General features: G+C 45.8%; 1 protein-coding gene across 3 annotated transcripts in view; it reads left to right on the top strand.

Moving 5' to 3' along the window:
* The first annotated feature begins 8975 nt into the window (after positions 1 to 8975).
* PDXDC1 (pyridoxal dependent decarboxylase domain containing 1) overlaps positions 8976 to 12602 on the top strand; it is a 47174-nt gene continuing 43547 nt past the window's right edge. Inside the window, exon 1 of one of the 3 annotated variants that reach the window (XM_039492556.1) lies at positions 8976 to 9212. In XM_039492556.1, the coding sequence (XP_039348490.1) occupies positions 9192 to 9212 (21 nt within the window). In that variant the 5' untranslated portion in view covers positions 8976 to 9191. The remainder of the gene's footprint in view (positions 9213 to 12602) is intronic. The other 2 variants (XM_039492555.1, XM_039492552.1) reach the window with 2 other exon arrangements.

Below are 12602 nucleotides of genomic sequence, written 5' to 3'. Positions count from 1 at the left end.
GCTTCTGGACGGGTGAGTACTTCAAACTAAAGTAGCTTGAGTTCAGCTATGCTATTCGCGTAGCTGAACTTGCGTACCTTAGTTCGACCCCCCCGCCCTTAGTGTAGACCAGGCCTTAGTTGGAGATTTGCTCAAGCCTTGAAACACAAGCTTTAATAGCCCATCCAAATATTTTATTGGTATTAAGCTTTATTGTTTTATTAAACTTCCGCCATCCCAAGTTTTTCCTGAGCAAAAGTCATGTCTATTTGTACAGCAGACTCCTATGCACAGTTGTATTGAAACTGTGCACAGAGCTGTGCCCCCACAAAGAATTTTAAATACATATCTTGAATCTAGTGCTGGGGAAAGGTGCTGGATTGACAGCCTAGGGAACTATTTCCAGAAGTTCAGGCTCTATGTTCAATCAGTCTGTGACAGCTCTACTAACAGCTGTGGTGGTGGGTTTTGCAATGTGATCACTTGACCAATGAGAAGTATACTAAGGGTATGTCTACACTACGAAATTAGGTTGAATTTATACAAGTTGATTTTTTAGAAATCGATTTTATACAGTCGATTGTGTGTGTCCCTACTCCAAGACCATTAAGACCATTAACTCAGCGGAATGCGTCCACAGTACTGAGGCTAGCATTGACTTCCGGAGTGATGCACTGTGGTAGCTGTCCCACAGTTCCCGCAGTCTCCACCGCCCATTGGAATTCTGGGTTGAGCTCCCAATGCCTGATGGGTCAAAAATATTATCGCGGGTGGTTCTGGGTACATGTCGTCAGGTCCCCCCAAACCCCATGAAAGCAACGGCAGACAATCGTTTTGAGCCTTAGTTCCTGGGTTACCTGTGTAGCCGCCATACCACAGCAAGCATGGAGCCTGCTCAGCTCACCATCATTGTACGTCTCCTGGGTGCTGGCAGACGTGGGACTGCATTGCTACACAGCAGCAGTTCATTGCCGTTTGGCAGCAGACAGTGCATTACGACTGGTAGCTGTTCTAATTGGTGCTCTTTTAGCCAACCTCGGTGAGTTTGGTCGGGGTGCCTGGGCAGACATGGATGCTCTTGGCAGACCTCGGCACCTGGACATAAATAGGAGTGACTCCCGGTCATTCGCTTTTTAAGTTTCATCTCATGGAGATTCAGTCCTACCTGCAGTTGTACTGCACTGTCTTCTGTCGAGCAGCCAGGAGACGAGGATGGCTAGCAGTCGTACTGCACCATACTGCACCGTACTGCCAGTCGAAGATATATAAGAGAGATGGAGTGGATCAAAACAAGAGACCAGATTTGTTTTGTATTCATTTGCTTCCCCCTCTCTGAATAGTGAGGAGAGGGATAGCTCAGTGATTTAAGCACTGGCCTGCTAAACCCAGGGTTTTGAGTGCAATCCTTGAGGGGGCCATTCTGTCTGACAGTTGTTTGTGTTTATCTGTGATGCAAACCCACTCCCTTTGTTGATTTTAATTCTCTGTAAGCCAAGTCACCCCTCCCTCCATCAGAGCAACAGCAGACAATCGTTTCACACCTTTTTTCAGCACAGACACCATAGCATGGAGCCTGCTCAGATCACCACCACAATTATGAGCACTGTAAACACCATGCACATTATCCTGCAGTATATGCAGAACCAGAACCTGCAAAACAAAACCAGGCGAGGGAGGCAATGGCAGCACGGTGACGAGAGCGATGAGGACATGGACAGACTTCTCTCAAAGTACGAGCCCCAGCAATGTGGACATCATGGTGTTAATGGGGCAGGTTCATGCTGGGGAATGCCGATTCTGGACCCAGGAAACAAGCACAGACTGGTGGAACCACATAGTGTTGCATGTCTGGGACAATTCTCAGTGGCTGCAAGACTTTCGGATGCATAAGGGCACTTTCATAGAATGTTGTGACTTGCTTTCCCCTGCTCTGAAGTGCAAGAATACCAAGATGAGAGCAGCCCTCAGAGATCACAAGCGAGTGGCGATAGCCCTGTGGAAGCTTGCAACGCCAGACAGCTACCAGTCAGTTAGGCATCAATTTGGAGTGAGCAAATCTACTGTGGGGACTGCTGTGATCCACGTAGCCAACACAATCAAAGAGCTGCTGCTATCAAGGGTAGTGACTCTGGGAAATGTGCAGTCATAGTGGATGGCTTTGCTGCAATGGGATTCCCTAACTGTGGTGGGGCGATAGACAGAACCCATATCCCTATCTTGACACCGGAGCACCAAGCCAGCGAGTACATAAACTGAAAGGGGTATTTTTCAATGGTGCTGCAAGCACTGGTGGATCACAGGGGACGTTTCACCAACATCAACATGGGATGGCCGGGAAAGGTACATGACACTCGCATCTTCAGGAACTCTGGTCTGTTTCAAAAGCTGCAGCAAGAGACTTTCTTCCCAGACCAGAAAATAACCGTTGGGGGATGTTGAAATGCCTATAGTTATCCTTGGGGACCCAGCCTACCCCTTAATGCCATGGCTCATGCAGCCTGGACAGTAGTCAGGAGCTGTTCAACTATAGGCTGAGCAAGTGCAGAATGGTGGTAGAATGTGCATTTGGACGTTTAAAAGCACGCTGGTGCAGTTTACTGACTCACTCAGACCTCAGCAAAACCAATATTCCCATCCTTATAAATGCTTGCTGTGCACTCCACAATATCTGTGAGAGTAAGGGGGAGACATTTATGGCGGGCCACTGAATACGCGCAGCCAGAAACCAGGGTGGTTAGCCGAGTACAGGAGGGCACGGTGCGCATCAGAGAAGCTTTGAAAACCAGTTTCATGACTGGCCAGGCTACGGTGGGAAAGTTCTGTTTGTTTCTCCTTTATGACCCCCCACCTCGGTTCACTCTACTTCCCTGTAAGCTAACCACCCTCCCCTCCCACCTTCAATCACTACTTGCAGAGACAATAAAGTCATTGTTGCTTCACATTCATGCATTCTTTATTTATTAATCACACAAATAGGGGGATAACTGCCAAGGTAGCCCGGGAGGGGTGGAGGAGGAGGGAAGCACCTGGTGGGGTGGGGGAAGAGGGAAGGACAAGGCCACACTGCACTTTAAAACTTATTGAATGCCAGCTTTCTGTTGCTTGGGCAGTCCTTTGGGGTGGAGTGGTTGGGTGCCCAGAGACCCCGTCACCACGTTCTTGGGCATCTGGGTGAGGAGGCTATGGAACTTGGGGAGGAGGGCGGTTGTTTACACAGGTGCTGTAGTGGTGGTCTGTGCTCATGCTGCCTTTCCTGAACCTCAACCATACGCCGGAGCATATCAGTTTGTTCCTCCAGTAGCCTCAGCATTGCCTCTTGCCTTCTGTCACCAACCTGATGCCACCTATCATCTTCAGCCCGCCACTTATTATCTTCAGCCCACCACCTGTCCTCGCATTCATATTGTGCTTTCCAGGACTCTGACACTGTCATAACTATAAAGGGAAGGGACCAGCCCTCCTGTGTACAATATTATAAAATCCCTCCTGGCCAGAGACACCAAAATCCTTTTACCTGTAAAGGGTTAAGAAGCTCAGGTAACCTGGCTGACACCTGACCTAAAGGACCAATAAGGGGACAAGATACTTTCAAATCTTTTTTTGGGGGGGGAGGCTTTTGTTTGTGTGCTCTTTGTTTTTGGGGTTGTTTGCTCTTGGGGCTAAGAGGGACCAGACATCAATCCATGCTCTCCAAATCTTTCTAAACCAATCTCTCATATTTCAAACTTGTAAACGGCCAGGCAAGGCATGTTAGTTTTATCTTTGTTTTCTCAACTTGTAAATTTTCCTTTTTGCTAAGAGGATTTACCTCTGTTTGCTGTAACTTTGAACCTAAGGCTAGAGGGGGTTCCTCTGGGCTCTATGAATCTAATTACCCTGTGAAGTTATTTTCCATCCTGATTTTACAGAGATGATTTTTAACCTTTCTTTCTAAGAACCTGATTGATTTTTCCTTGTTTTAAGATCCAAGGAGGTTGGATCTGCGCTCACTAGGAATTGGTGGGGGGAAAGGAGGGGGAATGGTTAATTTCCCCTTGTTTTAAGATCCAGGGGTTTGTATCTGTGTCCACCAGGAACTTGGTGGTGAAGTCTCTCAAGGCTACTGGGAGGGAAATAGTCTGAGGGGAAGATAGAGTTTCCCAAATAACTCTTAAAGGATTTGGGTGGTGGCAGTAAAACCAGATCTAAGCTGGTAATTAAGCTTAGAGGTTCTCATGCAGGTCCCTACGTCTGTATCCTAAAGTTCAGAGTGGGGAAGGAACCTTGACACTCTTGGAGATTTTTTCAAATGTTTGGGCATTTCATCTTTTGGAACGGAGTTCTGATAGCATGGATTCATCTCCCCATACAGCGATCAGATCCCATACCTCCCATTCAGTCCATGCTGGGACTCTTTTGTGATTCCGGGACTCTATCATGGCCACCTGTGATGATGAGATCTGCACTCACCTGCAGATTGCCACACTAGCCAAACAAGAAATGAGATTCAAAAGTTTGGGGGCCTTTTCCTGTCTACCTGGCCACTGCATCTGAGTTGAGAGCGCTGGCCAGAGTGGTCACAATGGAGCACTGTGGGATAGCTCCTGGAGGCCAATACTGTCAAATTGTGACCACACTACCCCAAATTCGACCTGGCAAGGTCGATTTCAGCACTAATCCCCTCATCGGGGGAGAAGTACAGAAATCGATTTTAAGAGCCCTTTATGTCAAAAAAAACGGCTTTGTCGTGTGGACGGATGCAGGGTTAAATCGATGTAACGCTGCTAAATTCAACCTAAACTCGTAGTGTAGACCAGGGCTAAGACTGCTAACTCATTCCACAGAGGCCACATTTCCATTGAAATGAGTATAATTTAATAACTCATGTTAAATAACTCATATGTGTAGGAGATTATACCAGCATCTGGCGAAATCATTTCAAAGGAAAATCCAATAAAGATTAGAATACCTATGAAACAGATGCACATTACCTGTATATTGCTGATGTAGGTTGAGAGCCTGACAAATCTATTGAAAAGGACACCTGTTATCCAGTCAAATTATATATCTTTTAGGGTTATAAAGGCTAAAAAAGGGGGGGGGGGATTGTGTTTGTCCCTTAAAAGTTTGGCCCAGTATTTAAATCTGTAATCTCTACAGCCAAAGGACAGACAAGTTCTAGGTGCTGAGAAGACATCTGTAGATCCCACCTGCAGACTGCTTTGGGCACTACTGGAATCAGACAAATCTGCTTGTCTTTTCTGAGAGATCTGCAGAATTAGTGGGTGAAGGAGGAGATAGTACATCTACATGCCATATATTTGGATATTATTAATACATTTTAGACTGTATCAGAAACATTCCTAGAAAAAATAATTCAAATAGGCTTGGGAAGGTTTTTAGGCCAAAATCTGGCTAAAAATGCCACAGAGAAAGAAAAATGACAGACCGCAATATATTGCATTTAGGGTAAAAATATTGTGTAGGGAACAGGGATCGCAATTAGGTATGGTCTTATTTAAGATCTTAATTGTATGGAAGTAGGAATTAATAGCATACTATTGATGATATTTGTAGATTATACTAAATTGAGATGAATAATATAAAAGGATCTAGAGCAGCGGTTCTCAACCTATTTACCACTGTCGATTGTATATGCAGCTCTCTATGTATTATGTGAGCAGCATCCACACACTATATATATATATATATATATATATATATATATATATATATATACACACATACATATACACACACACATATACACACACACATACTACCTGTATGTCCCTGAGGATGTCACACGGGCCGTAGCTGTGTGCTGATTGGGCCGCGGGCTGAGAATCACTGGTCTAGAGAGATTAGACACATGCACAGAACATAACATGAGGTTTAACTGGGGAAAATATAAGCAAACACATCTGGGGGGAAAACAGAGACTTTTATGCTGCCTGAATAATAAAACTCGTAACTTCATAGAATGTGTGAATCACGGGAGATCATTATGCTACTAATCCCAGTCTCTTCTGCCCTAGACTCAGCACCTTTGAAAATTTACCCATTTAATTCTTTCATGTTCTCTGTCTGTAAAAAAGGAATAATATATTTCCTTTCTCCACACTTTGTCTTGTCAATTTAGATTGCAAACTCTTTGGAACAGGGACTTTCTCTTACTATGTGTTTATACAGTGTCTAGCATAGTAACCCCCTTGTGATAGATAAATAAATAAATACAAAGAAATACAAAATTGTAACAAATAATGTAATGCACAATCCCGCACTGGCTTTAATTCTATTTGGGGGAAAATTGTTTATATTCCAGAATCAACAGTTAACATGCAAACATTGGGCCTAATCTTTCTCCAAGTGTAGTAAATGGCAAATCTAGAACAGCATCAGGCCAGTTAATTTGAGTGTTGTGCTGACATCCTTTGGTAATCCCAGTGCACCTGAAAATGCAGATGTCTTGATCTGCAGCAGTTTCAGGGACCAGTGTAGCACATAGATGTAGGAGGCACTGAGAAATTTGATAAGACAACCAAGGTTTTCTTAAAGGCTAATGACAAAACATTATTTTATAAAATACAGTTTGTTTCCCAAAATCCATAATAATAATCTTCTGAAAAGGAGGTTGTCTTGTTTTGGTCTTTTGACAATATTATGAGCACCCTCAACAACATTCTCTCTCATGCTGGCAGTTGTGGAAGCACTAGTCAGGTAGGAGAATGGGGGGGGATACATTGACGGAAAGAAAGCTGCTAATATGTTATTGTTATATAATTATCATTTATATTTATATTATCATAGTACCTAGGGGCCCATATTATGGGCCCATCCACACTGGGGTTTAACAGAGTTAGTTTCTAAACACTGGATAGGCTGCACAGATGGCAACCAACCATATTAGAACCATGTTTTAAAATGTATTCCATTTAGATGGAAATATGTTTATGAAATTACTTTAAACATGGTTCCCAGTGTCTGTTTAAAGATTAGTGTATGTAGGGCTTAAAACAGCTCCTAGTTCTTGCATAATAAAATACATAAGCTAGGAAATGAAAATGTTTTGTTGTTCATGATACAGTTACAACCATGTTAATTTCAGCTTCATTGACATTAGAGAGAGAGAAAAATCAATGTTGCCAAATTTTAAGAGAGAATAGAATAATAGAGGCACCAATTGTAAAGGAATCCAAGTAGGTAGACCCCTAAGGATGGGAAATATCTTCAGCTTTCAAAAAGTATGTTGCAAACCACAGCCCAATTTTGCAAAGATTCACACATGTGATTTTCCCACTGACTTCAATGGGAATATTCAGAGTGTGTAAAATTAAACAGATGCCTAAATATTGTAGGATCAGGCCAGATCCTCATAAGAATTGAGTGCCTGGAATATGAACTCAGGACCAGGCACTGAGGGATCAATCCTGTATTCCTTGCCATCCAAAACGACCTTTGAAGTCAATGGAAGTTTAGCCTACAAATCACAGAATTGGGTACAAACAACAAATTTTAAAATATAAAACTAAAATCCATTATAAAGTTATTCAATAGTGTCCTTTTAAATTACAATAAATGTTCTCTTTCAAAAAAACAGTAGAGCATAGCATAAAACCTAGACACATTTCTGTACTTAATGACTTTAAAGAAAAGAATTCAAGCTTTTAAAAGTTTGATAAAAATCTGCTAGAGACAATGCTTTCAGCCTATGGGACAAATCTCTTCTTTTTTTTGGATTAAGTTATTATTTCAATTTAAACAATTCTAAATGCGCTACTTTGATCTAGCACTTGACATTATCTGCACAAGCTTTGAATATTATGATTACTTTTGCTAAATGCTGGATTAACTGCTCCAGAGGATCTGATGCATGGACAGCAAGTGTCACCTTCCCCAGGCAATGTGGGGCAAAATATGGACAGGAGGTAACCATCTGCAGTTGAGAGGGATAGTTCAGTGTCTTGTTTCCCATTTAATCATAGGTACATAAGACTAGAAAAGATCACCTGGGTCACTGAGCCCATTTCCTTGTTATTGCAGGCGACCCCCTATAATCCACTTTATAAATCTATCAAACTCCATCGTTAAACTAATTAGAGCAGGGGTCGGCAATCTTTCAGAAGTTGTGTGCCGAGTCTTCATTTAGTCACTCTAATTTAAGGTTTTGCACGCCAGTAAAACATTTTAACATTTTTAGGGCTCTTTCTCTAAGTCTATAATATATAACTAAACTATTGTTGTATGTAAAGTAAATAAGGTTTTTAAAATGTTTAAGAAGATTCATTTAAAATTAAATTAAAATGCAGAGCCCCCCCTGGACTGGTGGCCAGGACCCGGGCAGTGTGAGTGCCACTGCAAATCAGCTCATGTGCTGCTTTTGGCATGCGGGCCATAGGTTGCCCCCTGAATTAGATTAATCCTGGCATCCTCTGGGAATAGCAAGGATGGTACAGATTAATGCCGACTGCGGCAATGACAGTTTGTGCACTGACAAATTCATTACACACACACACCCCTCTCAGTAGCAACAGGTTCCGTGCAGGCTCCCGTGGGCTGGGCGCCGGGGCGATACAAATACCTGTCTCCCGACCAGCAGCCGCCCCTCAGTCTCGGAGGGATTCACGAGAATCCCAGCAGCCCTTCGCCCCGTTAGTCGCACTGCCACTGCTACTGCTACGACCACCCTCCCTGCCGGGGCTAGATTCGAACCGGCAGCTCCACGGGGCGCTCTAGAGCTTTTAGGGGGCGCTGCCTGCCCAGCAGCAGCCCCGCCACCAGCCCGGTCCTGGGCACGGTGCACTGCAGAAGCGTTGCGCATGCTCAGGCATCCTCTCTTCGGCGCCGCTCGCCTCTGGAATGTTCCATTGTCTAAAAAGAGGGGGGGAGACAATTAGAAGTGAAGGGGTTACTTTTGGTGTTGAAGACGGAGGTCAGTTCTTCCCGCATTTAGCCTGCTGGCATAGCAGCTTGTTTCCGGGTCCATTGAAGCGCGGCTGCCCGGTCTGCCTTTTGTTCCGCCCCTGTATTCTCCCAGATTGGTACATCCCACGTCTGTCACAGACGACTACGGGTGCTTGGAAGGCCCTGTCCCCTCCGTCCCCTCGGCGAGCGCGTTCCCTCCCTTTTCCCTCAGCTGGTCTCGTCAGCGCTGCCAGCGTGGAGCCGGCTGGCCGGCCGAGAAGCCGGAAGTGCCCGGAGGGGAGGAGTCGCACCCAAGAACTCGCCTGGCCATGGAGAGCTCCCTGGAGAAGGTCCGTGGGTGCGGGAGGGGGCACGGGGTGTGGCTGGGGGCGCCGACGCAAGGGGGCGCTGAGGGACGAGGGGGAGAAGCCTTGAGGGTGTGTCTAGTGTGAAGGGGCAAGGGGGTGCCTAGGCCGGGGGGGCTGATACAAGGGGGAAGGGAGACTGGGGCCGGCCTGAGACGGGGTGAGCGGAGGCAGGTGGGGGAGCCGGGCTGACACAAAGGGGGCTGACACAAGGAGGGAAGGGAGATGGGGACCGGGCTGATACAAGAGGGGACAGGGAAGGGAGGCTGGGGGGCGGGGTAATGTTTTGCTAGTGAAGAGCTTATCCCCCCACGGGGGATATACTGCCCTGCTAAGAGGCACTCAATGAGCAGTGAAAGTGCTTGGTAGATTGGGGGGGCGGAGAGTCCTACCGTTTTTACAGGATTATCTTGCAAGCCACAGACATCCCCTCCTTGGCTGAGAAGCCATGGAGCGTCCGGAGCCAGGGTGTGCAGGTTTATGGTGAAGGATGGGGAGAAAGGAGGGTGAGGATTCCCCCCTCCCCCATTGCCTCCCTGTAACTAAATATAAATTAAATAATGTATTTACAAGCAAGAAGCCAGGGCTCATCTTTCATTCTCCCCTCAACAATGTCTGTTTGAAGAAGAGGGGATTAATTGGGTGACTGTTGTTCGGTGTTTTGTTGTTCTGTGTGTCAGATGATCTGATGACACAGGGCCCTTTATGGTTTCCCAGAGCTACCCAGTCTTCTCAATGGAGAAAGGGTGAGTGAGTGAGTTCAAGCGTACTCTAGAACAATGGCTCTCAACCTTTCCAAACTACTGTACCCTTTTCAGGAATCTGATTTGTCTTGTGTACCCCAAGTTTAACCTCACGTAAAAACTACTTGTTTACAAAATCAGACATAAAAATACAAAAATGTCACAGCCCACTATTACTGAGAAATTATTTACTTTCTCAGTTTTACCATATAATTATAAAATAAATCAATTGGAATATAAATATACTTTTACATTTCAGTGTATAGTACATAGAGCAGTATAAACAAGTCATTGTCTGTATAAAATTTTAGTTTATACTGGCTTTACTAATGGTTTTTATATAGCCTGTTGTAAAACTAGGCAAATATCTAGATGCATTGATGTACCCCCCTGGAAGACCTCTGCATACATCCATAGATACACATGCTCCTGGTTGAGAACCACTGCTCTAGAAGGGACCACCTCAAACAAGAAATCATCTCATACTCCCACAAACCAATGGAAAATATCAGGAAACCTACCTGGAGATCATGTAAGAAACCCCAAAATGCACTGGTCTCTCAAATATCCTGAGTCCAGTGCCATTGCAAACAACTTTGGTATGACAGTCAGTTCATGTCACGAAGCATTGAGTCACAGACAAAACAAAAAACAGTTTCCAGCCATGCTTCTTAGAGCTCAAAACACTTGTGAATCTACTTATGTTTTGAGATACCTTTCACTATTCTTCCCCCTTTGGGAATATATCTGTGTGTGCACTTAAAAAGAGGTGAAGCTTATTTCCTGAGAATGTTGGTCTTGAAGAACAGGATAGTGGTGGGAATGTTAGTTAATCCCTTTCTCCTTGTGCACTTGATGTGATGTTTTTTTCCTTTTCGTGCTTTCTGTTCTGCTGTCCTACACACTGAACACACAAGTGTGAACCCTGTAAAGCCCACAGGTCACTGTTAAGAAAATTCTGTGCCCTCTGTCACAGTCTTTAAGTGGGTTAACCAAAATAAACCAGAAAGCCGGGCCAGCATTAGACTCGCTGGGGCTCAGGGCAGAAAGCTGAAGCCCAAGCCGCATGGGGTTGAAGCCAAACTTAGCTTTGTGGAGCTCTATGTGGTGTGGGGCCACAGGCAGTTTCTCCATTTGCTACCCCCTAATGCCAGCCCTGGCTTTTAATCTACTGGGTATGCAGAAAAACAGTTGTGGCACAGGTGGGCCGTGGAGATTTTTATAGCATGTTGAGGGAGGTGGGCTCAGAAAGAAAAAGGTTGAGAACCCCTGTTCTAGACCAGTGGTTTTCAAACTGTGATCATGACCCAATTCTGGAATGGAAGGGACTGGATCGCAGCAGCTCTGGTCAGCACTGCCTACCGGGCTGTTAAAAGTCCTATCAACGGTGCTGCCTGGCTAAGGCAGGCTAGTCCCTACCTGTTCCGACACTGCGCTGCGCCTCGGAAGTGGCCAGCAGCAGGTCTGGCTCCTGGGGCACAAGAGGGGGGATGGCACAGGGCTCTGCATGCTGCTCCCACCCCGAGCTGGGGGGGAACACGGTGTCTGCGGGCAAGAGCTGTGCGGAGCTGCTTGCGCGCCTCCGCCTAGGAGCTGGGCCTGCTGCTGGCTGCTTCCGGGGCGTAGTGTGGTCTGCGGTGCCAGGACAGGTAGGTAGCTTGCCTTTGCACCTGTGCTGCGCCACTGACCGGGAGCCACCTGAGGTAACCCCACACCCCAATCCCCTGCCCCAGCCCTGATCCCCCCCAAATGTGGAGCCCCTTCCTGCACCCCAAACCCTTCATCCCTGGCCCCACCCCAGAGCCTGCACCCCCAGACCAGAGCCCTGACCCCCTCCTCTACCTTAACCCCCTGCCACAGCCCTGAGGCCCCCCTGAAACCCAGAGCACCCTCCTGCACCCCAAACCCCTCATCACCAGCCCCACCCCAGAGCCGGCACCCAGAGCTCTGACCCCCCTCCCACACCCCAATCCCCTGTCCCAGCCCAGAGCCCCCTTTCACACCTTGAACCCCTCATTCCCAGCCCCACCCCACAGCCCTCACTCACCACAGCACCCCAACCCTCTACCCCAGCCCTGAGCCCCTCACATATCTCAAACCCCCCATCCCCAGCTCCATTGGGTCACAGGCATCAACAATTTTCGTCAACTGGGTCACCAGGAAAAAAGTTTGAAAATCACTGCTCTAGAAAACTACTACAGAGTAACACTCATGGTAGCATGGTACACCACTGAAATACAGCAAGTGCATGAATGGTAGCAGGAGACCTGTTCTACAAGTCACAAGGGAGTAATTGTATTACATGTTTAACCAGATGTCTTCATATCATTCATTGATATTTATCACCAGTTTTTGCATAACTTTATTAAGAATATTATATATTTTACATGTGGTTAAGAAAAGTGTAGGCAGTTTTTCTACTGCTACATAACATATACTGTATACACAACACAGTAACTTTGATACTTCAGTTTTATAGCTTGTTTGGGTATCAGCTAGGTGAGTAAGGTAGTGAAAGCCAAAACATATATTTGTGGTGATTGCTAAGTGTTCATTTCACACAATTTGACTATATTTTAAAATCTGAGAGTAATATTGTGAAGGTTATATGGTAGGCCTGGAGAGCTCAACA

The sequence above is a fragment of the Mauremys reevesii genome, linkage group 10 (genome assembly GCF_016161935.1).
Source record: "Mauremys reevesii isolate NIE-2019 linkage group 10, ASM1616193v1, whole genome shotgun sequence".
Classification (NCBI taxonomy): domain Eukaryota; kingdom Metazoa; phylum Chordata; order Testudines; family Geoemydidae; genus Mauremys; species Mauremys reevesii.
Note: the sequence above shows the minus strand (reverse complement) of the source record. Positions and strands in the feature narration are given on the sequence as shown.